Source organism: Artibeus jamaicensis, unplaced genomic scaffold, assembly GCF_021234435.1.
Source record: "Artibeus jamaicensis isolate MK-2021 breed Jamaican fruit bat unplaced genomic scaffold, CSHL_Jam_final scaffold_804, whole genome shotgun sequence".
Lineage (NCBI taxonomy): Eukaryota > Metazoa > Chordata > Mammalia > Chiroptera > Phyllostomidae > Artibeus > Artibeus jamaicensis.
The window spans coordinates 1124649-1151653 of NW_026522055.1; the positions used below are offsets into that span (position 1 = coordinate 1124649).

At 57.5% G+C, this 27005-nt stretch overlaps 1 protein-coding gene across 2 annotated transcripts; it reads left to right on the plus strand.

Annotated features, from left to right (window-relative positions):
* AP2A1 (adaptor related protein complex 2 subunit alpha 1) lies at positions 1–27005 on the plus strand. 2 transcript variants are annotated; one of them, XM_053659641.1, is made up of 24 exons: positions 1–220; positions 10565–10633; positions 10754–10896; positions 11040–11233; positions 16045–16174; positions 16550–16651; positions 17841–17949; positions 20450–20600; positions 20877–21045; positions 21148–21285; positions 21495–21677; positions 22116–22213; positions 22506–22737; positions 22819–22986; positions 23072–23235; positions 23533–23598; positions 23969–24025; positions 24108–24190; positions 24292–24380; positions 25249–25373; positions 25457–25573; positions 25660–25729; positions 26164–26298; positions 26563–27005. In XM_053659641.1, the coding sequence occupies exons 1-24, from the start codon at positions 154–156 to the stop codon at positions 26638–26640; spliced, it is 2937 nt and encodes a 978-aa protein (XP_053515616.1). In that variant the 5' UTR covers positions 1–153; the 3' UTR covers positions 26641–27005. The 2 variants fall into 2 exon arrangements, with proteins under 2 accessions (XP_053515616.1, XP_053515617.1); XM_053659642.1 differs by lacking the exon at positions 23533–23598.

The window sequence follows — 27005 nt, forward strand, 5'->3', positions numbered from 1 at the left end:
TCCAGCCCGCCCGCCAGCCAGCCCGCCCTCCCCCCCGCGGCCGGCTCCGCTCCTTGGCGTTGCCTGGGGTCCTTTTCCTCCCAGTCCCCGCCTGCCAGCCCCCGCTGTGCTTTGCCCTTCTCGGCCAGGCCTGGAGCCGACACCACCGCCATCATGCCGGCCGTGTCCAAGGGCGATGGGATGCGGGGGCTCGCAGTGTTCATCTCCGACATCCGGAACTGTGAGAGCACGGCCGGGGACACTGGAGGGGGGAGGCGTGGAATTGAGGGGTTTGGGGGTCACAGAGAGGTCTGGGGGTTAGAAAGCATTGCGGTCAGTTGAGGGAATGGATAGAGAGCGTCCGGGAGGAACTTTAGGGTGGGGGGAATGAGGGGGCTTTGGGTGTCCTAGAGTGCCTCTTGAGATATCGACACGGAGTGGCTAAAGGCGTCCGAAGGGGTTTTCAAGACGAGGAGGTTAGTAAGGTTCTGAGAAGGGGGCCTGGGAATGATAGGCTTGGGGTCGTATTAGAGGAATCCCTGATGTAGATAGAAAGGGAAGGAGCTGCATGGGTGTGTGTCGGGGCGGGGGGATGCTGGTGCCCCGTGGAGTGACAGAGTGGGAGGAGGCCAGAGGGGACTGGGAGAATGTGTAACAGAGGCAGCCTAACGGGGCCGTCCGTACTTGAGGGTGTAGGCGAGGAATTGTCGTAGAGGGAAAGGGCTAGATAGGTCACGGAGGCTTTTGGCTAGTGCACAGAGAGGGCCGAGGAGTGATAGAAAGTCCCAGGGGTTTGGGGAGGGGAGATGGGAAGGTGGAGGACTCTAGCGGGAGCCTGGTGACGGGTAGAGCGGCTCCAGGATGAAGGATTGCTTAGGAGATACGGAGGGCTGTGGAAAAGACGCTAGAGGGGTTAGAGAGGGAAAAGGAGGGACTCAAGGGGTACACAGGAGACACATTGCAGGCAGAGTCTTGGGGGAACCTGAGACGGGGAGCTGGGGGCCTGGAAAGGAGAAAACACTCTAAAGTGGGGGTTTGGGGGATATTCCAGAAAGGGGAGATCCCAGAGCTCAGAGAAGAGGCCGGCCGGTGGGGGGGGGGGCTTAGGATTTTGTGGGAAAGAGATCTGAAAAACGGGGGTGGAGTGGGAACCCCTCAGAGAGGGGTCAGGGAGCAAGACCGTTCTGAATCTGCAGCCTGACCACGCCAATATGGGGACAGCAATGGCCAGTAGGAAGGAATTGTCATGTTGAGGGACGGCCTCGTGCCAAGTCAGCTCCCAGCTCCTCAGAGTGGGTGTTGGTGCGTGGAGCTGTCATCCGCATGGGCTTTGGGGTCAGCCAGGCCCGGGTTCCAGTGCTGTCTCTCCCTAGCCTCGTGACCTTGAATGAAGGGTTTCACCTCTGGGCTTCCTCATCTGTTGGTAGGGACCACTGACCTCACCTTCCTGATGAGGCTGTTGTCATTCTGTTTGTGAAGGAGGCCTTTCCCATGACTCGGGTTCTAGACCGATCTTGGCTGTTGTTATTTTGCCAGATCTCAGTAGTGGCCTCAGTTAGGTGCCCAGTGATTGTTTTGGAATTTAGTGGGTATGGAAGAACCTAGTATGTATTGGGTGCCTGTGACAAGGAGGGGTGGAAAGTGTTGGGTATCAGGTGGAGGAGAGAGGTTCTGATTGTTCTGAAAAGGGGTGGAGCTATGAGAGGTTGTGACCTGGGGGTGGGGGGGGACAGCTCTTGGAAGCAGGTTGTACATTGCCTCTGAGCCCTGTCAGCCACGTGACCCTTGGCAAGTCACTTACCCTCTCTGGGGTTCAGTTTTCTTGCCTGCAAACCCCACGGATAACAGCATCTTGCCTTTGAAGTTTCATTCATTCATCTGACAAGTACTTTTGGATGGCTAGCGTGCCAGATGCTTTTCCCAGAGACTGGGGCTACTACTGTGAACAAAAATTCCTGCCCTGGTGAGCACCATGGCTTGAGGGAGATAGAAAATAAACACGGAGCTGGCAGTAAATGATACAGTGTCACACTAGGCTGAGAACAAAAAATAAGGAAGAGGGGAGGGGCCAGAACTGAGAAGGTGCTGGCCCCTCCAAGGAGGTGATACGGCCTCTCCGGGGAGGTGAGATTTGAGTGGAGATTTGAGTGGAGTGAGGGAGTGAGCCCTGTGGATTCTGGAGGGAAGAGGGGTCCCCATGAGGGAACGGTGTGTTCAAAGGCCCTGAGGTTGCACGTGGTTGGTGTGTGTTGGCATTAGAGCGAGGTGGTCTGTGAGATTGGGGCTGAGGGAGAGAGGAAGAGAAAGTGGGAGCTGAAGGCAGAAAGGGGACAGGGATCTTGCAGGGCTTTGTGAGTCACTGTGAGTGCTATGGCCATTCTCTGAGTCAGATGAAAGCGGCAGGTAGGTTTTGAGCACGGGAGGGACATGAGCCAATTGATGTTTTAAAATAATTCGTTTGGCTGCTGGGAAGAGCTCAGGGCGGAGGTAGGTCTGCACAGGAGCGAGGAAAGAGTCCGGGGGCTGATGCAGGCTTCCAAATGTTGGTCTGACTGGGGTGAGGAGGGAATGGGCAGAAGTGGTGGGATTTGGGATCAGTTCTGAAGGATTTGCAAAGGGATTGGCTGACGGAGGCGGAGAAGGACAGAGAAATGGGGCCAGTGCCACTGTAGGACCCCAGAGGGAAGCCAGAGGGCAGAGGACAGATTCCCCCTTGGGGCAGTGGAGGTCATTTCTCCGAACTAACGGGCTGGCGAATGGGGCTTCCTCTTGGCCTTCCTTTTCTTATCAAGCATGTGTTGACTGGCTAGTATGTTTCAGGCCTTATCATGGGGGCTTGGGATACAGTGGCAAATAGCACAGACTTGTCTGTGCCCTCCTTAAGGAGACAGGCACTGCATATAAAACACAGCTGTTCTTGCCACACACACACACACACACACACACACACACACACAGAGTTGTATACAGATGTTCGTGGCGGTGTTATTCACAGTAGCCGGAAGTGGAAACAAACTACCCAAATGCCCATCCATAGAGGAATGGATGAGTAAAAGTGGCCCGCCCAGGCTATGGAATATTATTAGCCACTAAAAAGTATTAAGTACTGATAGATGCTACAACATGGATGAACCCTGAAAACGTCATTTTTTTCTCTTAAAAATTTTTTCTAGACAGAGGGGAAGGAAGAGAGAAAGAGGGAGAGAAATGGCAATGTGTGGTTGCCTCTCACGCGCCCCCTGCTGGGAACCTGGCCCACAACCCAGGCATGTGCCCTGACTGGGAATTGAACCAGTGATCCTTTGGTTTACAGGCCAGAGCTCAATCCACTGAGCCACACCAGCCAGGGCAAAAACATCATTCTAAGTGAAAGAAGCCATACGCACAAAAATGTATGATTTCATTTGCCTGAAATGTCCAGAACTGGCGAATCCATAGAGACAGAAAGTAGATTAGTGGTTGCCTAGGGCTAAGGGATGGTGGAATGTGGAGTGACTACTAATGAGAGCAGGGTTTATTTTTATTTATTTTTTTTTAAGAGGGGGGCAAAGGAGGGAGAGAAACATTAATCAGTTGCTTCTTGTACGCGCCCTGACTGGGAACTGAACCTGCAACCTAGACATATGCCCTGACCAGAATCAAACCTGCGACCTTTCCTTTGCGGGGTGACACCCAACCAACTGAGCCACTACACTAGTCAGGGCCAGTGTTTCTTTTTGGGGTGATGAAAATGTTTTGGAATTAGATGGTGGTGATGGGCACATGGCACTGTGGTTATAATAAAGACTATTTAGCTGCACACTTAATTTTTAAAAGTTTTATTTATTTATTTTTAGGCAGAGGGGAAGGGGGGGAGAGAAACATTACTGTGTGGTTGCCTCTTGCACGCCCCCTGCTGGGGACCTGACCCACAACCCAGGCATGTGCCCTGACTGGGAATGGAACTGGTGACCCTTTGGTTTGCAGACTGGCACTTGTTTCACTGAGCCACACCAGCGAGGGCTAGATCATATTTTTTTAAGTGGAAAAAATGTTGTAGCTGTCCTAGGTCCACTGAGGGGGAGGACCTCGGTGTTGAGAGAATGGGGGCTATTGCCCAATGTGGAGGAGTTAGCCGGGCCTGGGGAGGTGGACAGGATCTGTGAAGGCAGAGGGACAGCAAGTGCAAAGGTCCTGAGGCCCAGGCAAGACTCGGAGCTAAGGCCTGAGGCCTGACTTTGGGAAGGTGGGCAGAGTGTTTGTCCTTAGAGCTTTGCGCAGGAATGAGGGGAAGGAAGGGACGAGGGATGAGGCGGTACCGGCTCACGGTGAGCAGGTGAGGAGGGGGTGGAGGTGGAGGCAATCCTGCAGGAAGACCTGAGGGTCCTAGTGGGGTTCAGTGAGAAAGATGCCGAACGAGGTGAAGGACAGGCTCTGAGGAGGGCCCGGAAGTGCGAATTCTGTGCAGATAAGAGGTAGAGGCTGGTGCAGCCCCAGGGCGTGGCCCTGTCCTGCCTGGGCTGGACTGGACTTGCCTTATCTGACTTGGAGCCCCCCCGGGGCCCAGCTTACCCCCAAGCCCAAGGAGAGTTTCTGAGGGAGTGAATGATGCAAGGGGTGCCGGGCCACCCCCGTGCCCCGAGCAACTCCCTTCAGGCACATCCCACAGCCCCTGGTGCACGGCCCTTGGTGACCTTTCCCTGGGCCCTGGTGGTTCTGCCCGCTGCAGGACCTGGCCCACTGGTGTCCTCAGGAGGTGTTCGCTCATTGAATCGAATGAATGAATGAATGAACTAACCTTTACTGAGCACCGATCTTGCACCACACACTGTTCCAGGTAACGGCGAACTGAAGTCCCCTCCGATGTTCACATCCTAGGGAGGGGGAGGATCAAAACACGAGTGAAGAGACAGTATTTGGGTGTCCAGACAGGGGCGGTGGATGTGCGGACAGGGTTAGACTCCGCTCTTACATAGTCCGCGCAGAGGGTCTCTTACTGAAAGGGTGATGGTTGGAGGAAAGAATTGAACTTGAGGAGTGAGTTGGGCCTGTGTAAATTTGAAAGAGGGCATTCTTGGCAGAGGGAACGGCTTGTGCAAAAGTCCTGAGGCAGGATTGTGCTTGAAATGGAGGAGGAGTTCAAGGAGGATGGGCAAGAGGAGGTTGGGGGATGGGGTGGGAGTTTCGGTGGAGAAGGTGCTCCTCCAGGGGGTGTGCAGGGCCTGGGGGGCCATAGTGAGGACTTCGATTTTTCTCTGAGCACGATCGTAACCATGGAGGGATTTGGAGGAGAGAGGGGACAGGATCTGACTTGGATCTGTATAGATCCCTCTGGCCACTGTGCAGGGAACAGAAAGAACTGAGTCCCCTTTGATGGTTCTCCAACATTAAGTGGGGAAAATACTGTGGCTGTCCCACGTCCAGTGAGGCAGAGGGTTTCAGAATTGAGGGAATGGGGCTTGTCTGTTTGTATTGGGGACCCCCCTCCCCAACCTGCCACCATCACAGTCAGCCCCTCCCCTATGGTGTTGGGGATGCCACTGGAAGTGGATGCAGTAGCCACACCCCCTGCCCTGGGACCCCTGGGCCTGTGACTTGTTGGGTGTTTACAGATCAGCACGTGTGCCCTGCACGGCAGGGGGCAGTTGTGGGAGGGTCCCTGCAGCAGCCTTCCTGCTGGGACATGAAGGACAGGGTGTGACTTGGTGGCTCAAGGAGAATTTTTTCCCTCGGGGATGGTGAGGACTTCGATAGCACAGTCTAACCCCGGCTAAAAAGTAAAACAAAGAGTGAGATTAATTTTAATATATTTTATTTATCCTAGTATGTGCTAAATATTATTTGCATGAGTAATCAGTGTTTTGGTTTTTTTTTTTTTTAATTTTTGAGAGAGGGGAAGGGAAGGAGAAATAGTGGGAGAGAAATATCAATGTGTGGTTGCCTCTCATGCATCCCCTGCTGGGAACTGGCCTGCAACCCAGACATGTGCCCTGCCTGGGAATTGAACCGCGATACTCTGGTTTGCAGGCCCACGCTCAATCCACTGAGCTACGCCAGCCAGGGCTCAGTGGTTTTTAAATGGTTAGTGAAGCAGTTTATATCCTGTTCTCAATTCAAAGGCTGCATTTGCATCGGAAATATTTGCTCTTTATGAAATAGAGTTCGGAAAACTTAGCTTCGTGGGCTAGTCAGGTTCTTCCAAGCATACTTGTTCATTGAAAATTGGCTTTTCAATTTAAATTTATTAACAGCAAATAAAATTCAGATTCAATCCCCGCCACCCTGGCTGTGTTTCCAGTGGCTGTGTGTGGCCAGTGGCTCCCTGTTTGGGAAGCTCAGGGCATTTGAGTCTTGAGCCGGACCATGGTCCGGAGTCAGCAGGCATCATCTCCCAGAATCCTCTCTGATTACCCGGGACTGCTTGGGCTTCTGTGGGAGACCCATCAGGGCAGAATTGTATGGACGGGGGCGTTTTCCCCCTTGTAGTGTAAGTGGTAGTTTTCTAGACGAGGGACCGGACAGTGCCTGTGACACCTCCTTAATGCTCTGTGGCGTGAGGGTTGGATAGGGTGCCTTTGGTGGCAGTGACAGACCCACCCCTGTGCCCCTTCGGCTTCACCCAGGGGTGTCCAGCCCGCGGCCCAGGATGGCTATGGGTGCGGCCCAACACCAAATCGTAAACTTACTTAAGACATGACTTAGTTCTATGCTAAGTTTTATTCCGTAGATACGTACATTTCCTATAGTGATCACAAACTTGGAGCCTGGTCAACGATTTTTAAAAGATTATTGAAAGGGCCACGGCACAATTCGGGTCATCATGTGAGGAGTTTCTTGCTTCTCTGTGGCAGCAGATACCATGCAAATTATGCACGGACCTGTTTTTTGCTCAGCAGCTTTCGTTAGTGTTTGAGTCTTTAATGGGTGGCCCAAGAGAGCCCTTCTTCTTCCAGCGTGGCCCAGAGATGCCAAAAGGTGGGACCCCCCCTAGCTTAAACCCTTAAGGAAGGCTTTATCTTCCCTAACCAGAAGCCTCGAGGCAGGCAGGGCTTCTGGTTAGCAGCTCCCTGCTCTGGCCTGCAGCGAGGAGTGGCCTCTTTCCCACCCACAGGGCCCTTTCAGCCACAGGCAGGAGAAGGACCTGCGCTGACTGTGCTAGCCCGGGGGCCTTTGCACGGGTTGGGGACTGCCCAGAGTGTGTGTCCCCTGATCTCTGCGTGGACTGTGTCAGCTCATCTCTTTTGTGTGTGTGTGTGTGTTTAGATTTTATTAATTTATTTTTAGAGAAGGGGGAAGGGAGGGACAAAGAGAGGGAGAGAAACATCCGTGTGTATCAGTGCACCCCCAGCTGGAGATCTGGCCTGCAACCCAGGCAGGTGCCCTGGCAGGGAATGGAACCGGCCACCCTGGGTAGCACCCACACGCTGTCTCTGGACACTCTGGCTGTTTTCTTCCTCTAGATCAGCGTGTTCAACCCTTTTTGATCTCCTGGCACAATAATATTTTTTGGCCGATCTGACCAATGAAAAGATCAGGCTCGTTCACACCAGACAGCTGTTGTGTGGGCTGTCATTTTTTAATTTCACAATCTAAGGGAAAAGAAGCCAGCGTCCCTGACTAAACAGTCAGGAATTGCATTTGTTAAGAATTTAAAGTATTAATCAGAGAAAGGGGCAGGGAGGGAGAAAGAAAAGGAGAGAAACATCAATCAGTTGCCTCTCACACACCCCCAAATGGGGGCCTGGCCTGCAATCCAGGCATGTGCCTTGACCGGGAATCGAACGTGTGACCTTTCAGTTTGCAAGACAACATCTAATCCACTGAGCTGCACCAGTCAGGGCCATATATATATATATATATTTTAAAATATTTTATTTATCTTTAGAGGGGAAGGGAAGGAGAGAGGGAGAGAAATATCCATGTATGGTTGCCTCTCCTGCGTCCCCTGCTGGGAACTGGCCTGCAACCCAGGCATGTGCCCTGACTACGACTCGAACCACAATCCTCTGGGTCGCAGGCCCGTGCTCAATCCACTGAGCTACACCAGGCAGGGTAGTTCAGGGCCATGTTTTAAAAATCCCCGAGGTGCACTGGTGGACGATCGCTGTTCTAGGTCTTCCAGAGGCCGTGCGCCTGGCCAGGATGCTCTCTGCCTCCAGGACCGCAGCCCCTTCTTTTTGCAAGACCTGACGCTTTATCCTCTCTGAATTCTCAGAGTATCTCAGTTCTGCAGAAGTCAGCAGTACCAAATAGATGTGGACAACGGGAAGGCTATTTAAAGAAAAAATACAAATCCATAGCTCTTCTTTAAGTAGGCTTTCCGCTGTCCATATCTGTTTGATAGCCTTCCGTATAGTTGAGTACACGCCAGTAGAAATATTTTGATACATAATTTTAATAAAGAAATATATTAATTCCCTTACACATATGCATCTGTGGAAATCTATTTGAAAGGCCCACCGGCCATCAGAGCCCAGCTTCGATACACCTTCCCTGCTTGGACACAGCCATGTAACCTGCCCGTGATGCGGAGCCAGACGCTCCCCCGCGCCCCCTCCAGCACCTTCCCAGCCCCCACCCCTCCCCATGGATAACCTCCCCGAGCCCATCAGATACCATAGGTTGTTAGTTTTGCCTGCTTCTGGAAGCTTCCGATCGAGGTGTGAGTGAAGGCCAGAGAGCTCACCAGCCTTGAAAATTGAATTGCTGCTCAAATACCCCTCTATCTGGGATAAAGCTTAAGCAGCTACTTTGTGATATGTGAGCCACTTATCAAAGATTTTTTTTTGTGTGTGTGTGTGTGGTCCCTACAGAATAGTTTTAAGGGAAGGGCCTGGAGCAACTGTGGTCATTCTGTGAGCTGGCACAGTGGGCCCTTGCTGGTCACCCTCCCCCCTCCCGGCCCCGGAGGGTGGAGCTGGCCTAAGCCTGCAGCCGCCCTGGCTGGGGAACTGCTCCCGAAGCCTCCTCATCTTTCGCAGCCTTCCTCAAATGTCCCGCCTCCTGCAGCCTGCACCGAGGCCCCTGGCGGTGCCGCAGCTGCTATCCCTGCCCAGGTGTTGGGGTGGAGCCCCTCGGCCCGCGACCCAGCAGGCCTGGTGACCCGAGGCGCATTGGAAGTCCCAGGCCCGCCGGGTCCTGGGTGCCCGGCGTAGCCCCCACTGAGGCCTGGCCCCCCGGGGACTGAGGAAACGTGTAATTAATAAATGAAGGATCAGATGGCTTCTGCGGCCACACAGGCGAGTTCAGAGTCACCACGGAAGCGCCGCTGGCCTTTTGCCTCCTGGGGCCCAGAGACCTCCCGCCCTGGTCACTCCTGCCCGAGGAGGGGGAGCGGGCCACTGCGCGCTTCTGAGGGCCTTAGGCAGGTCCGCGGGCCCTTTCTCAGAGCAGGCGCTGGGTAAGCCCTTGGAGCTGCCGCCCAGAAAAGTGGCAGGCACTGGCCCTGTCTGCAGCTGGCGTCTGGCCGGCCTGGGGGACAGGGCTGGACCCAGACACCCACGACACGTGCTCTCGGGGTGACCCGGGTGGTGTGGGAGCCCAGAGGAGGCCCTGGGGCAGCGCCACCCGGTGGACATAGGGCGTAAGCCCCGCGTGTGGTTTTAACTTCTCCCAGTGGCCACATTTTTTTTTTAAACAGCAGTAAACAGGCACAAATAATTTTAATGATATATTTATGATACCTGCTACATCCTCAATATTGTCATTTCAACATGCAATCAGTATTGTAAAATTTTGAAATTACTATTTTTCTTGCACACTCTGTCTTCTAACTTTTTTTAAGATTTTTGTTTATTTTTAGAGAGGGGAAGGGAGGGAGAAAGAGAGGGAGAGAAACATCAGTGTGTGGTTGCCTCTTGTGAGCCCCATATTGGGGACCTGGCCTGCAACCCAGGCACGTGCCTGAAACTGGGAATTGAACCAGTGACCCTTTGGTTCTCAGACCAGCACTCAGTCCACTGAGCTACACTGGCCAGGGCCGTCTTCTAAATCTGGTGTGGCTTTGCCGCTTAGAGCCCACATGAGTCTGGAGCAGGCACCTGGTGAGGGACTGCTGTGTTGGACAGTGCAGGGGGTAGCTCAGCACCCAGGGTCTGGCCTGGTGACTGGGTGGCAATGGGACCTTCATCAAACTGGGCAGCGGGGGGAGGACGCGTTTTTGGGAGACGCTGCAGTCAGTGGGACCATGGTCAGGGCGAGGGCCCTGGGGGACAGCCGGAAGGCAGCCTAGCCGTTAGTTTGTCCATTCCTTTCTTTGTCACCTGTTTTTTGCCAGGCCAGTGCTAGGGGCGGGGTAACCAGGGCTGTGTGTGGGGACAGGAGTTCCCAGGAAGAGTGCAGTTCAGGGGCCACAGTGAGAGGCGGAAGTTTGGGCTCGCCCCGAATTGTGCACCGGACTGTCTGGGTTGGAGAGACCGGTGGCCTTCACCATCAGCTCCCGAGGCCAGAGATGGGGCCTGGGCCTGTCCTTAGTCTCAGGGCCAGGGCCCCAGGACAGAGAGAGTTTGACCTTCTAGCCGAGAGGGACCCCCTCCCCCCCCCCAGGATAGCGAGGGCAAGCGGTTCAGCTCTCCAGGACCCTCATCACCAGCCCTCTCCTCCACAGGTAAGAGCAAGGAGGCGGAGATTAAGAGAATCAACAAGGAACTGGCCAATATCCGCTCCAAGTTCAAAGGTAGGTGAGGGTCTGGGCTCCTGGGTCTGAGGGAAGAGGGGGCTGGGACTCCCGGGACTTGCAGGTGTGATTCTTCCTCATCCGGCCTCCCCCCTTCTTTTCTCCTTCCTCTGGCCCCAGGGGACAAGGCCTTGGATGGCTACAGTAAGAAAAAGTATGTGTGTAAACTGCTCTTCATCTTCTTGCTTGGCCACGACATTGACTTTGGACACATGGAAGCCGTGAACTTGCTGAGCTCCAACAAGTACACAGAGAAGCAGATAGTGAGTGCGGGGCGGAGGGGCTGGGGGCTGGACCCCTGGGTCTGCGGGACGAGGGGCTGGCAGTCTGGACTCCGGGCTCTGAGAGTTGAGGCCCAGGACCAATTAACCACAGGCTCCCCTTCCCTCCCGCCCTCCCCGTCCAGGGTTACCTGTTCATCTCCGTGCTGGTGAACTCGAACTCTGAGCTGATCCGGCTCATCAACAACGCTATCAAGAACGACCTGGCCAGCCGCAACCCCACCTTCATGTGCCTGGCTCTGCACTGCATCGCCAACGTGGGCAGCCGCGAGATGGGCGAGGCCTTCGCCGCCGACATCCCCCGCATCCTGGTGGCCGGGTGAGGCTCCAGAGACCCATGAGGGGTGGGAGGGGGTGGGGGACGGGGGACGCGAGGCCCAGCCACGTTTGAGGCTCACCTGCCCAAGGTCTCCCAGCCAGGAGGTGGAGCTTGCTGTGGGGGATAGGAGCCCCGAAGGGCATTTAGTAGGGGCACCTGACCCTAGCCTAGGGGATCACGGAGGGCTTCCCAGAGGAAGTGGCATCAGGCTCGGGCCTGAGTGAGCAGGAATCGTTGGCCCTGGGAAGGGGAGAGGCTTGAGGGGCAGTGGTCGTCCCGCGTCGGGAGGTCACTCAGCAAAGATTCCTGGAGCACCTGCGACGTGGTGGGCGTGAGGGGGCCAGGCGTGGCCAGGCGAGGGCTGTAGCACCCACCCGTGGGGCGCTTGCGTGACATGGGGGACCCAAAGAACAAACACACGGAGAAGTAAGACGCGTCCAGACCGTGACAAATGCTCCGAAGAAAATGAAATCGGAGTGGGGGGCAGGGTGGTGTGGAGGAGGCCACTTCAAATGGACGTGTCCGGGAGGGTGTGTCCGGGAGGGTCTCCCCGGAAGCTGGTGTGATTTGACGCTACAGTGGTAAGAGCGTAGTCATTCCAAAACGCTGGAGAAACAGAGTCCCGAGCGAAAGGAGCAGTGGCACCAAGGCCCGGAGGTGGGCGACAGCCCCGTGCATTCAGGGAGCCACATGATGGTGTTTATAGGCGGAGTGTGGCAAGCAGGAGAGAGAGGGGGGTTTGGATTTTATTGTGATCGATGGGGGAGGCAGGTGGCTGACCTGGGCGGCTTTGTCGTTTTAAAGATTTTGTTTGTTTGTTTGTTTGTTTGTTTTTAGAGAGCGGGGAAGGGAGGGAGAGAAACATCAATGTGCCAGAGACACGTTGATCAGTTGCTTCTCGCCCGCCCCCAACCAGGGGGACCTGGCCCGCAACCCAGGCCTGTGCCCTGACCTGGAATCGAACCTGTGGACTCTCAGTCTGCGGGATGATGTCCAACCCGCCGAGCCACACTGCTCAGGGCTGGCTTTGTAGTTTTAAAAGATCGTGCAGCCTAGCGTGGGAAAAGGTAGGGCTTGTATTTCTGGCAACGTGTGGTCTAGGTTCCTCCCTGATGCTCTTGTTATAACCCGGCTATCGACGTTGGATAAAAGAGGAAAGGAAATATCCTTCCAGGTGTTTGTGAGCGAGCAGGGAAGTAAGGACAGGCCTCGAGCTAAGAGCGGTGCAGCTCCCGGGGAGGCGGGAGGAGCGAGGGAGCCAGGTTTTGCTCAGAGGGCATTGGCTGGCCTGGGTGAGCAGGGTTCATCGTGGGGACCCCGCGGCCTCTGGGAACGGGAGACAGAGCTGGTCCGAGGAGGGGCTCCAGAGACCGCAGCTGACAGTGAGTGTGATCTAGAAATAACCCCCCGTAGGGACCCTGAGCAAAACTACCTGACGTAAAATAAATATGAGTAATAGCTTCCAAGAAATATGAGAATGATTTAAACAGTGGTGCAAAGTGCAAGCAGATTTGGAAAAGAAATGGGAAATATCATTGAAATTTAAAAATATATAGTTAAGGCCCTGGCTGGTATAGCTCAGTGGATCGAGTGTGGGCCTGCGAACCACACGATCGCGGTTTGATCCCAGTCAGGACACAGGCCTGGGTTGCAGGCCAGTTCCCAGTGGGGGATGCACCAGAGGCAACCACACATTGATATTTCTCTCCCTCTCTCCTTCCCTTCTCCTCTAAAGATAAATAAATTAAATTTAAAAAATTAAGTGGTCTGTTTAGCGGCGGAATAGACGCTGTCAATGCAGAATTAAGCAGGCGGGAAAAGCAAAGAAATTAATGAGTGAGAACCCAACCCAGAGAAACAAAGAGATGGAAGTTTGTAAAAAGAGAAGTTCGGAGTTATGGAAGATAATGCTATTCTAAGTTCTTCTAGAAAGCGAGAAAGGAAAGAATGAGACAGAGGCGCACTGTTTGAACAGATAACAGCTGGGAATATTCCAGAGCCCATGAAAGAGGCTGATCCTCAGATTCAAGTAGCCCAGGAAAGAGGGGGGCCGTAGCCCTGGCTGGTGTGGCTCAGCGGGTTGAGTGCAGGCCTGCGAACCAAAAGATCGCAGTTCGATTCCCAGTCAGGGCACATGGATGGCAGTTAAAGTTCCTGTCTGATGAAGTCCCTTGGGGAGGGCGTAGCAGGGATGGATGGGCCCCGTGTGTTGGGACCTGGGACCTGGGGGGAGAGAGGAGGGAGGTGCGCCCTGGGCTCTGGCTCAGAACGCAGAGACGCAGCTTTCCCAGAGAAGGGAGGGCCAGGCGTGCTGAGTGCTGCTGACGGTTTCTTTTTTTAATTTTATTTATTTTTAGAGACGGGGGAGGGCGGAGAAGAGGGAGAGAAAAACCAGTGCATGAGACAGAAACATCGATCTGTTGCCTCTCACACGCCCCCAACCAGGGGCCTGGCCCACAACCCAGGCAGGTGCCCTGACCAGGAATTGAACCAACAGCCTTTCTATTAGCGGGCCAGCGCTCCGTCCACTGAGCCACACCAGCCAGGGCAGGTCTCTTTAGGACAAGGATAACCAGTCACCGCTGGCTTAGGCGAGACAGAGGTCGCTGCCCATCCCGGGCCTGAGAACTTGGCACCTCCTGAGGGTGGAGAAGGAGGCCCCTGTGACAGACGCATGTGCACCTAAGCGATGTCCCTGGTCCGCGGGACGGGGCGACTGCCGAGCGGCTGTGCCCTGCCACAGCTGGGGGCCGGGCCGTCTGAGTGCAGGGGTCTCTGTCCTGGAAACTCGCTTCGACCACCACTGGGGCCTGCAGGAACTTTTCTCGAGGTGGATTTTTTTAACTGAGATACAATTCACATAACATAAAGTTCACCGTCTTAACTATTTTATTTTTTAAAAGATTTTGTTCATTTATCTTTAGAGGAGAAGGGAAAGAAAGAGGGAGAGAAAAATCAGTGTATGGTTGCCTCTTGTGTGTCCCCCACTGGGAACTGGCCTGCAATCCAGGCATGTGCCCTGACTGGGGATCGAACCTCAACCCTTTAGTTCACAGGCCCGTGCTCAATCCACTGAGCTACACCAGCCACGGGTGTCTTAACTATTTCAAAGGGCACAATTCAACAGTCTTGAGTGTATTCACAGCGTTGTGTGACCTGTACTGCTAAGCCCAGAACACCTCCATTGCCCCGGGAAGCAGCCCCGGGCCTGTTAGCGCTGCACAGTCCCTCCCTCTGCTCATCCCCTGGCAGCCGTGAACCCGCTCTGTCTAGACTCCCCTGTTCTGGACATTTCTGTAAGTGGATTTCATATCAATGGAGTCCTACTGGCTTTTCATGTTGGGTTTCTTTCACTCAGCATAATGTCCCCCAGGGTCGCCTGTGTTACAGCGTGGGTTGGAATTTTCAACATACTTATTTTTAGAGAGAGGGGAAGGGAGAGAGAAAGAGAGGGAGAGAAACATCAGTGTGTGGTTGCCCCTCGCACGCCCCCTGCTGGGGACCTGGCCCGCAACCCAGGCATGTGCTCTGACTGGGAATCGAACTGGAGACCCTTTGGTTCCCAGGCTGGCGCTCAGTCTACTGAGCCACACCAGCCAGGGCTCATTCCTGTTCACGAGTGAGTAATAACAGTCCGTTGTTGGACATGCCACATTGTATTCATTTATTCATAGAAAAGATTCCACCTGTTGGCTGTTACGTATAATGTACACATTTGCACATTTGCGTTTTCTCAGGTCTGGTGTGGATACCTAGGTGGTGAGTCACGTGGGGCCGCGTCTTATTTAAAAGGAAACAGTTGCAGTTGAATCCCCCCCCCCCGCCCCGTCCCTCTCATCATGGTCTCTCCATCTTCCCCACCATCCCCCCAGTCCCCTGAATCTCGTGATTATTATTCCCATGTCTGTTTTACCCATTTATACCTGGGCTCAGCCCCCGAAATTATGTAATTTTACACTTCACCTCCCTGGTATCACCGTCTCCATTTAACTTAACCAAGTTGATAAATAGCTCTTACTCCTTGGTTTGGTATTTGGACGCCTCCCTGCCTGTAACCGGAGACGGTAATGTAGCTCCCGTCCTGAGAGGGCTGTGGCGAGTGACCAGTGGGTACAGAGAAGCTCTCGGTGCTGGGTGCTGTGCGGGCGTGGCCCAGAGGAGGGGCCTGGGGGGTGGGAGCTGGGGTGATGCGGGTGAAGGATTTGCGTTCATCCCGCGTCGTCTTGGGGACACACCTTCTGCCGCTGTGCGCTGTGAATCTGATGCCGGCCCGGCAGTGAACGTCCTGCCGTTCCCTGGAACACCGCAGGGTGGGACATTGTGGGCAGAGATTTCGTCTTTTCTCATTAGGTTGCTCAGTTTCCCGCTCCCCTGGCACCTCATCAGAGAGGCCGTCCTCCAAAGGAGCGTCCCCAGCACGGGGTTGCTCATACCTGCCCCAGGTTGCGCCGTAACACCGAGCCCAAACGGTATAGGTTGTATGTGTGCTCGGTTACCAATGTCTCCAGGGAGAACGGAAGCTCTGTGTCCGCCATTCTGTCCCCAGCGCTGGGGCTCAGCAGGCGCTTAATAAGTGCAGGGCCAGGCTTGAGGTTCTGCTCGGCCAGGAACCGCCCCAGGCTACCGAGATGTGGGCCCTGCCCGAGATGTGGGCCCTGCCCGGCCCGAGAGAAGCCAGCGCCAGGCTGGATTCCGGTGGACCTCTCATTGCAGGGTCCGCTTTCTCTCCCTCTCATTGGCCGCCTGCCTGGGAGGCGGGAGAGAGGAGGGGAGGTACCGGCGCTGAGCCCGCCCACCCTGTGCCCCTGCAGGGACAGCATGGACAGCGTGAAGCAGAGCGCGGCCCTGTGTCTGCTGCGGCTCTACAAGGCCTCGCCCGACCTGGTGCCCATGGGCGAGTGGACGGCCCGCGTCGTGCACCTTCTCAACGACCAGCACATGGTGAGGCCTGGCACCACTGTCCCCAAGACCTGTCCCTGCCCTTGCTGTCCACCTGGAGGCCCAGGGAGTCCCACCCCTGCCCTGGATTGTCCAGGGCGCCCTCCTCCGTCCATCTGCTTACCCAGACACCGGGACACTCGGTCCAGTCTCCCCCGTGAGCATTACTCAGTCACCGGTCCTTGAACCTCCTACCTCTATTAATGATACGCAGGGGGTGTCACCTGCCGGGCCTGCACAGAGACGCTGACCTCTGTCCCCACCCCGGGTACTCCTGGCTCCTCCACAGTCCCCTGCTGCCCACTGCTCTCAGGCCCGCACACGCGTCCCCATCTGCCCTCCTGCCAGGGCCCTGACCCTCGCCTCCTGTCCCTGCAGGGCGTGGTCACGGCCGCCGTCAGCCTCATCACGTGTCTCTGCAAAAAGAACCCAGACGACTTCAAGACATGCATCTCTCTGGCTGTGTCTCGCCTGAGCAGGGTGGGTGTGGCCTCGAGGGTGGTGACCCTGGTGCCCCCTTCCCCTGGAGCATGACTCTGGTCCCTCGCTGTCTCTGAGAGTCAGCCCAGCCAGCGGCTATGAATTCTGGCTCTTGGCTGGGCTCATCTCGGCTCAGCCATGAGTGGCGCTCTCTTCCTGGGCCTCAGTTGTACCTTCTGATCAGCCGTGTGCGCTGAGTGCCCAGGGAGTTAGAGCCGCTCTACCTCCCTCCCTCCGCTCCTCTCCTGCGTGTCCTGTCCTGGGGACAGGCCCCGAGGCTTCCTGTGTGCCTGGCTCCGCTTGGCCAACAGGGAGCGTGGAGGGGTCAGGCCTCAGCCTTGGAGAAGCTCCCTGTCCTTTTGGAGGAGCAGGAGGCGTGTGGTAGGGTGGGCCGACTCAGTCACAGATTGTCACCGAAGGGGAGGTTCTCGCTGTTGTGGAGGCAGCATGGGGCTTTGTGGGACCCAAAGGAAGCATTAGCCCCGCCCTGGAAATCCGGAAAGGCTTCCTGGGAGAGGCAATCCCTGAATTGAGACTTGGAGTCAATACAGACATTTTCTGGGCAGGTAAGGAGAGGCCTGGATTCTCAAGAAAGAGCACAACACAGTGGCTTGTTCATTCAGTGGTTTTTTTTTTTTATTCCTTCACCGCACAGCAGAGCGGGCCGTGGGCTGAGCTGGTGGGGGTGGGGCGCAACACCATCAAGGGGTTGGCGCAGAACGGGCTAGGGATGCATCTTGGAGAAGGGGTTTTCAAGATTGAGTAGGAGTTTGCCGTGAGGAAGCAAAGACACAGCCCTTCTCTCCTTTCCCACCTGTCGCCCGAGCCTTTCTCGTGTCTGACCTGGTACTGGGCCCGGAAATCCAACTGCTGCCCCGAGCAACTTCCAGTTTCTGGGGAGGACTGGGGGGAAGCAGTCTCCCCACGTGGCTGTGATGTGCCCCCTGGCGGGCTTGGGGGCAGCACAGAGGCAGAGTTGGGTGCTCGCAGTCAGGTTCTTGGGTTGGCAGACTTCTGCCCAGCCGAGAGCCCGGCTCTGTCCCAGCGTCTCCCAGACGCTCACTGCGGGCCCGGGGCTCCCTCTCGCCCCAGCCTCGGCTTCCCTCACCGCCCTGGGAAGGCAGCCGATACTGCACACCTTGCTGCCGCCCTCCCTCCCCAAGACTCACCTCCCTTCTCCTGCCCCCAGATTGTCTCCTCGGCGTCCACCGACCTCCAGGACTACACCTACTACTTCGTCCCCGCGCCCTGGCTCTCAGTGAAGCTGCTGCGGCTGCTGCAGTGCTACCCCCCGCCAGGTACCACTGAGCCCACGCAGCTGGGGCCTGGGGGTCCGTGTCAGGGTTTCTCAGAGGCAGCCGTGCCTCTGGCCCTGCTCCTCACCTGCAGCGGGTTCCCTCAGCCGTCTGACCTCACAGAGCAGCACTGAGGGACCCGCTGCTGAGATGCTCCGCATGGAGCAGGGGCCTGGTGAACCAGTTTCACTTGAACTCAGCTTGGGGCTGAGCAGCTGCCGAGGGCCCGGCCCCGAGTGTTCATAGCCAGTCACTTGAGCACGTGGGTGTTTGTGCATGTGCGTGTCTGTGTACACACGCACCTGTGCCTGCATGTCTGCGTGTGTATGCCCACGCGTGCGCCTGCACACACTGGAACTGTGTGTGTGCGTGGGCGGCTCCAAAGGCCCCTCCCAGCCCGTGAAAGCTAGTGCTGACCTCTGCCGTGTGGCCCTGGGGAGCCCTCCTGTCCCCTCTGGCTCTCTCTCATGCGGTTAAGAGGGCTCAGGTGGAATCTGCGCCTCCTTTTATCTCACAAACTCCAGCTTACAATTTTGGGAGGTGCCCACGGCGGGCACCTCACCCTCTCTGCTGCTCTGTGTTGTAGGAATTGCAGGAATTGCAGCCGCGGCCCAAGCAGAGACTGCTGGTCCAATTCATTTCCAAGGGATTTATTTTTAAAGATTTTTATTTATTTCCACAGAGAGGGGAAGGGAGGGAGAAAGAGAGGGAGAGAAACATCAGTGTGTGGTTGCCTCTCGCACACCCCCTACTGAGGGCCTGGCCCACAACCCAGGCATGTGCCCTGACTGGGACTCGAACCAGTGACCTTTCGCAGGCCAGCACTTAATCCGCTGAGCCACACCAGCCAGGGCATCCAAGTGGGACTTTTAATAGGTATTAGAAAAGTTTCCCAACATGCAAACAAATCAAGATCACCTGTCATCTAGATGTCACATGTTTCTTGTGTGCATGCTCTTGTTTTGTTACATTTCTGACAGTTAAGAGGTAATTACAGAGAGGATGTTTTGCCTTAAATACTTTGTTGCGCATTTCTCAGAACTGTGGCAGCTTTTCTTCCCAACCGCTATTCTACGTTCACACTTGGACTAACAATGATTCCCTGTGAACTCTGATACCTGCTGTGGTTTACCCTGATTTCCCTCAAAATTCTTCCACAGCCAGTACAAACTAGGATCTAACCGAGACACTAGTATCGAATCTGATTATTATTTCTCAGAAATCCTCCCTTAATCTGGAAGATTAACTCTCTTTATTCCAGGACATTGACTTCTACCCAGCTGTTTATCATAAAAATTTCAAACGTGAAGATACAGTTTCCCCGAGCCGTGTGTTACGGCCCATTCGCGTGCCCGGCAGACCCGGCGGAGCCTGTTAACAGTGGCTGGATGTGGGTCTTTGCTTGCTTGGGTTGCAGATATTGTAACACTCCCCTCCCCGAAATATTTCCACCCACGTGTCCCAGAACACTGTGTAAACCCACAGTGTCCCTACCGTACCTCAGAAGATTCACAATGACCTCAGCATCATTTGCTGGCCAGGCACCAAACTGACCCAGTTGTCTATAGCATTATTTTTTTATGGCTTAAACACACACACAGACACTCTGGCTGGTGTGGCTCCATGAATCGAGTGCAGGCCTGTGACCCCAAAGGCCACCGGTTTAATTCCCAGTCAGGGCACAGGCTTGGGTTACAGGCCATGTCCCCAGCAGGGGATGCACAAGAGGCAACCACACGTTAATGTTTCTCTTTCTCCTTCCCTTCCTGCCTCTCTAAAAATAAATAAGTAAAACACTTAAAAAATACATAGAGTGTGATCTACGGCCAGAAGTTAAATCTGATTTTGTCTTTGTCATTGTGTCTGGAATAGCCTCCCCTCTCCCCCGCCCCCTGCCGCCTGCTCCGGAAGGACCCGGAGAGCTGTGCGTGTCACGCTGTCCCACCGTCTGCATTTGGCCGTCGGCCATCGCGTGTCCTTGTGCCCTTCCCGAGTGCCTGATGGGTCTGGGTGCGACCCTTTTCCTGACCCCCTCGACAGCTGTTCCGCTCACACAGCGTTGCCCCACATCCCCTGGAAGGGCAGTTGTCTGGGTCTCTGTGGACCTGTGCTTGGCACGTGTCTGTCTGTCTGTCTGTCTCAGGCCCTCAGACCGCTCTGTGGGAAGGCAGGTTTCAGGGCGTCTCTGGGGGAGCTTCCCGCGACTTTCCTGGCCTGGGAGAAGCCTAAAGAGCATCTGTGCTGTAGCAGGGGAAACTGAGGCTCACAGGGGCGGAGCCTCCTGCCCAGCAGGGTCAGAGTGGAGCAGGAGGAGAGTCCGGGTCTGGAGTCGGGTCCACTGACGGCATTTCTCCCGCCTCCTCTGGCCTCCCGGGGCCCAGGCAGGGCTGAGGGAACAGGGACGCCGGCTTCAGGCTCCGCCCCCTTCCTGTGGCCCGGCCCCTGGCCCGTGAGCCGGCCGGCAGAGCGCTCAGTCCCGCGGCCTGCCCTCCCTCTCCCCCAGAGGATGCAGCCGTGAAGGGGAGGCTGGTGGAGTGTCTGGAGACCGTGCTCAACAAGGCCCAGGAGCCGCCCAAGTCCAAGAAGGTGCAGCACTCCAACGCCAAGAACGCCATCCTCTTCGAGACCATCAGCCTCATCATCCACTACGACAGGTGCCCCCTGGGGCCGGGGGAGGGGGCCGGGGCACCGTGACTTGTGGGTAGAAGGAGGGTGACCTCGTGCAGTGTCACCCTGCCAGGTGGGTGTGGCGCCCCTCCTGGGGGGCAGAGTTCCTGTCCGTCTGTGTTTGGGCTCCATGGCCCAGGAGGCGGGTCACCAGGAGTGGTCATGCCTGGGCTGCAGGGCAGGAGTTAAGGCCTGACTCGGGGTGCACCAGCCCTGCCCCAGGCCTCCTCATGTGCCCCCGCGTCCCTTCCTCCCGCTGGCAGCGAGCCCAACCTCCTGGTCCGCGCCTGCAACCAGCTGGGCCAGTTCCTGCAGCACCGGGAGACCAACCTGCGCTACCTGGCCCTGGAGAGCATGTGCACGCTGGCCAGCTCCGAGTTCTCCCACGAGGCCGTCAAGACCCACATCGACACCGTCATCAACGCTCTCAAGGTGCGACCCCGGCCCTCCCGGCTGCAGTCTCCTCCGCCTCCTCAGAGGGGCGTGCGGCTCAGAGGCGTGGAACACACCGCACCTCCCGCTCTTTTCCCTCAGACGGAACGAGATGTCAGCGTGCGGCAGCGGGCGGCCGACCTCCTCTACGCTATGTGCGACCGGAGCAACGCCAAGCAGATCGTGTCGGAGATGCTGCGGTACCTGGAGACGGCCGACTACGCCATCCGTGAAGAGATTGTGAGTCCTGGGAGGGCTGGGGGCTGGACTCCCCGATCTGAGGGAGGAGGGGCTGGGGGCTTGGGACTTCTGGGTCCGAGGGAGGGAGACCAGGGACCCCCCCAGGGCTCCAGATAGTACAGTTGTGAGCCCAGAGGAGGCTGAGTCCACGCCCTGCTCCCTGTTGGCACACGCCCACACACCGGCTCATCCCCCCTCCTCGTTGGCAGGTCCTGAAGGTGGCCGTCCTGGCCGAGAAGTACGCGGTGGACTACAGCTGGTACGTGGACACCATCCTCAACCTCATCCGCATCGCAGGGGACTACGTGAGTGAGGAGGTGTGGTACCGCGTGCTACAGATTGTCACCAACCGAGACGACGTCCAGGGCTACGCTGCCAAGACCGTCTTTGAGGTCAGCACCCCTGGCTCCCCGTATCATGGGGCATCACGGCAGAGAAAGGACGGCTGGGACAGGGGCACCAGCCAGCCTGGGCTGCCATCCCACTTCCCCCTTCCCGGAGCAGTGCCTGGCGTCCCTGTTTTCCAAGGGATTCGGGGTTCACACCTTCACTGGCCACTGCGAGGGTCAGCCCGGCATGTACTCACCAGTCCCCAGGGCCTGGCAGTTTGCCACTCCCTCTGCCCCCAAAAGGGGTCTCGTTCTGTCCTGTTCTGCTGCCTGTGTGAACTCAGGCCAGTCACTGAACTACTCTGTGCCTCAGTTTCCCCCTCTGTAACCCCACACACATCCTGGAGTCCCGGGGGTTGGCACCCCACGTGGCACAGCTGAGCACTCCTGATCCGGGCGTCATTACTCACGGCGTCCCTGCCCCCCGTCCCCACCTCCCAGGCGCTCCAGGCCCCAGCCTGTCACGAGAACATGGTGAAGGTCGGCGGCTACATCCTTGGGGAGTTTGGGAACCTGATTGCTGGGGACCCCCGCTCCAGGTGAGGGGTGAACATGTGAGGGGCCTGGGGTGTGGGCGCCCCAGGTGTCTCAGGGCTGTGATGACGGGGCTCCCGGGAAGCTGCTCAGCCCTTCGCCCAGACCCTTGCGAGGGAGGGCAGAACCCAGCTCTCAGGAGCCTCTGGGACAGAGGGTTGCAATGGCTTCTGCCCCGGGGAGGCCAGCCTGGGGCTCTGGGAAGGCTCCCTGGGAGGGAGGCGGCACCTCACACAGGGGGACACTTCTGGGCAAGGCGGCCAAGCCGGTGCCCGCTGACCCCTGTGCCCCCCACAGCCCCCCAGTGCAGTTCTCCCTGCTGCACTCCAAGTTCCACCTGTGCAGTGTGGCGACGCGGGCCCTGCTGCTGTCCACCTACATCAAGTTCATCAACCTCTTCCCGGAGACCAAGGCCACCATCCAGGGCGTGCTGCGGGCCGGCTCCCAGCTGCGCAACGCAGACGTGGAGCTGCAGCAGCGCGCCGTGGAGTACCTCACCCTCAGCTCCGTGGCCAGCACCGATGTCCTGGTCAGCGCCCTGGCCCTCCCACGCCCCTCCTCCCCTGCGTGCCCGGCCCTCCCTCCCCTCTGACCAGCCCCCGCCCCGCAGGCCACGGTGCTGGAGGAGATGCCGCCCTTCCCCGAGCGCGAGTCGTCCATCCTGGCCAAGCTGAAACGCAAGAAGGGGCCTGGAGCCGGCAGCGCCCTGGATGACGGCCGGAGGGACCCAAGCAGCAATGACATCAATGGGGGCGTGGAGCCCGCCGCCAGCACCGTGGTGAGTCCCCCCGGGACTGGGCCCCTCGGAGGGTCTGTCTGGGGTGTCGCCTCTTCTCACCTACATACCCCCGTACTTCCTGCAGTCGACCCCCTCGCCCTCCGCCGACCTCCTGGGGCTGCGGGCAGCCCCTCCCCCAGTGGCACCCCAGGCACCCTCGGGTGCAGGCAACCTCCTGGTGGACGTCTCCTCCGACGGCCCGGCCACCCAGCCCAGCCTGGGCCCCACCCCCGAGGAGGCCTTCCTCAGGTACCCTGGGCTCGGGGCTACTGTCTTCTGTCTGTCCCCACCTCGCTCCTCCCTCCCTGTCCCTGTGCCTCCGCCCACCTGGCTGCCGCCTCTCCTGGCCTACTTCCTCTGGCCACTCTGGACTCTCGGCTGCCCCTGGCCACCTTTCGTTGTCCACTCCCATCACCGTGTCTCAGCCTGCTCTTCCTTTTCTCCTCCCCTCCTCCGTCTTTTCTCTTCGGCCCTCTTGCTGCCTGTCTGGGATTGGCTGCCTGCCACGCCTGTCTTCTCTGTCTGCTCTGGGATTGGATGGCCCAGCGAGCTGGAGCCGCCTGCCCCTGAGAGCCCCATGGCTTTGCTGGCTGACCCAGCTCCAGCTGCTGAGTAAGGGTGGCCTCAGGGGGTCGGTGGGCAGACTCTTGTGTCCCTAGGGAGGGTTCGAGGACTGGGAGCTCTCCTAAGGGCTCCTGTTGAGCCAGCTGTGGAGACAAGGACTCCGAAGGGAGTGCAAGTCAGGGCCCTCTGCTGCAGGGGCGGATGGGCCGCCCACGCTGGGGTCCTTTCCCCATTTGAGGCAGTCCGCAGACTGATTCTGGGGTTCCCCGTGGTTCTCTGGGGAGTCTGGGTATGCGGACTGTGGGGTTCTGTCCTTCCAGGGCTTGTCGGCTCCCTCCACTAGCTAGCTCCGGGCCTTTACCTCTAGCACCTCCCTCCCGCCAGTCTCCTCCCACCTCACTCCTTTCCCTGCCTACAGCCCAGGTCCCGAGGACATCAGCCCGCCCATCCCCGAAGCCGATGAACTGTTGAATAAGTAAGGGAGGGGAGGGAGGATGGGTGGGGGTCCAGGGGTGGGGCCCAGGCCCGGGCTCCTCTCACACTGGGCCCCACCCTAGGTTCGTGTGCAAGAACAACGGGGTCCTGTTCGAGAACCAGCTGCTGCAGATCGGAGTCAAGTCGGAGTTCCGGCAGAACCTGGGTATGTCCGGGGGGCGCTGTGAGGACCGGGGCTTGGGGGCCCTTGCGGGGACATTGAGGACGGACTCGGACGGGGACTGCCTCTCTCTCTCCTTACCGCAGGCCGCATGTATCTCTTCTTCGGCAACAAGACCTCGGTGCAGTTCCAGAACTTCACGCCCAGTGTCGTCCACCCCGGGGACCTCCAGACTCATATCCTCCAACCTGGGCCAGCCCCGCCCCTCTGGGTCTGCCCCTCCCCTGGAGGAGGTGGACGCACTTCCCCCGGACTCCTGTCCAGCCCTCTCACCCGAGGGCCGGAGCTCTTGTTAATTCTCTGAGGTTTAGTGTCATGTGTAAGAAGGGTAGTCCTTCCTCCCCCGGGGCAGGAGGTGACTGCGAAGTGACATGAGGGCCTGGCCTGGGGGTCTCGATGATGACCAGAGTGACCTCCTGTGTGACTGGCCTGTCACCTTGCCTCTCGGAGCCTTCCTAGCCCTTCTGTGTAGACCCTCCCCATCCTCCTCACAGGGTGGTTTTGGAGATCGGGAGTGGCCGGGGGATTCTGGAAGGGTGGCCATCATGAAGGAAGTGTTTGAACAATATCAGCCCCCTCTCCCCCTTTCTGGTCCTCCGTGTCCACCCACGTGAAATGGTAGGGTTTGGACCCCAGCACTTGGAGGAACTTTTTGTTGTTCTTTGCTTCATTCATCATCATTCCTGGAGGCCTCTTGGATGCTCAGCTCCGTACTGGACGTGCATGGGGCCGGGGTCTTAGCTTATACCAAGAACACAAGTACTCGTCCTGGTTCATGTCACTGAACACTGAGGACACACTGTCTGTTTGGCAGATGAGGCTAGGAGAGGTTGGCCATAGTTGCTAGGGTGGTAGGTGCTGGGATTCAAACCCATCAAGGCTCTTGGCCTCAGCACGGTGGGACCTGCAGTGAAGGAGGTCACTGAGCCGGTTGGGGAAGACCTGTTAGGCACAGGAGGAATCCAGGGTGGTAGGGCTAGGCCCCTCAGATTCATTGCCAGGAGTCACCCCTGGTTTCTGGCTTCCTTGACCACGGGTGGGCACAGCTGGCCGTGCAGACCAAGCGTGTGGCTGCGCAGGTGGACGGGGGCGCGCAGGTGCAGCAGGTGCTCAACATCGAGTGTCTGCGGGACTTCCTGACACCCCCACTCCTGTCCGTGCGCTTCCGGTGAGTCGGGTGGGCTGCCAGCTGGGCGGGGCCTCCCGGGTGAGGGGTGTAGCCCGACCGAGCCCTTTCTCCTCCAACGCCAGGTATGGGGGAGCCCCTCAGTCCCTCACCCTGAAGCTCCCGGTGACCATCAACAAGTTCTTCCAGCCAACAGAGATGGCGGCCCAGGACTTCTTCCAGCGTTGGAAGCAGCTCAGCCTGTGAGTAGCTGGGGGCGGGGCCGCCGCTGCCCTCCAAGGGGGGCGGGGCCAGGGCTGCCAGGCCCCTGACTGCAAACCCGCCCCAGCCCCCAACAGGAAGCACAGAAAATCTTCAAAGCCAACCACCCTATGGATGCAGAAGTCACTAAGGCCAAGGTGAGAGACAGAGAATCGGGAGAGGACCCCCAGGCTAATATCCCAGCCCTGCCTTTTGTTTGTTTTTATTTTATTTATTTTTAAGGGAGGGAGAAAAACATTGATTGGTTGCCTCTTACCTGCCCCCAAGCAGGGACCTAGGCCCCAACTCAGGCATGTGCCCTGACTTACGGGGATCGAACCTGTGTCCTTTGGGTTTGCAGGCCGGCTCCCACCCCACTGAGCCACACCAGCCAGGGCTCAGCACTGCCCTGGCTGTGGGAGTTTCTCCAACTCTGGGAGTTGGAGGGCAGTGGCTGCCCGACTCCTCGGAGCCTTGTTTGCCCATGTGTAAAGTCCGGCCGATTCCCACTGCCGAGGGTTTGGGGGGCTGGCGTGCCACTCTGGAGGCCAACGGATCGCCCCTTCTGACGGCTCCCCGCCTTCCTCCCCAGCTCCTGGGGTTTGGCTCTGCCCTCCTGGACAACGTGGACCCCAACCCGGAGAACTTCGTAGGGGCTGGAATCATCCAGACTAAGGCCCTGCAGGTGGGCTGTCTGCTCCGGCTGGAGCCCAATGCCCAGGCTCAGGTAAGTGCTGGTCTGGGCCCCCCTCCCCCACGCCTGAACTGGCCACGCCCCCCCAGTCCTCCGGCTCTTGCCTTCCTCACCCCTCCCCTCCCACCCTGGTTGTCGCCTCTATATCCTTTCGACCTTTCTTAGCCTCTCTAGTACCTCTCATTCCGTGTCTGTTTCCTGTCACCTTTATTCCTCCTTCCTGTCTCTCCATCCTCTCGCTTTGCCTGCCCCATCCCTCTGCCTCCTCCCTGAGTCCCTCCCCCTCGCCCCTCCCAGATGTACCGGCTGACCCTGCGCACCAGCAAGGAGCCCGTCTCCCGTCACCTGTGTGAGCTGCTGGCCCAGCAGTTCTGAGACCTGGACTCCGCCCCCCGGGGATGTGGCTGGCGCCAGGAAGCCCCTAGGACTGAGGGAGCTTTGGTGGATGGGGCAGTGAGGGGACTTCCGCTGGTGACAGGCAAGAAGACCCCGGGATAGGGGGATGCCTGGGACCTTCCTCCGGCCTTTTGTATTTTTATTTTTGTTCATCTGCTGCTGTTTACATTCTGGGGGGTAAGGGGGAGCCCCCTCCCTCCCTTTCCCCCCCAAGCACAGAGGGGAGAGGGGCCAGGGAAGCAGGCACCCCCTCCCCTCCCTCCCCACCCCGTTGTGGCCCCTCCTGCCCCCTCCCCGTCCAGGGGCTGTGTATTATTGTGATTAAATAAACAGAGACGCTAACA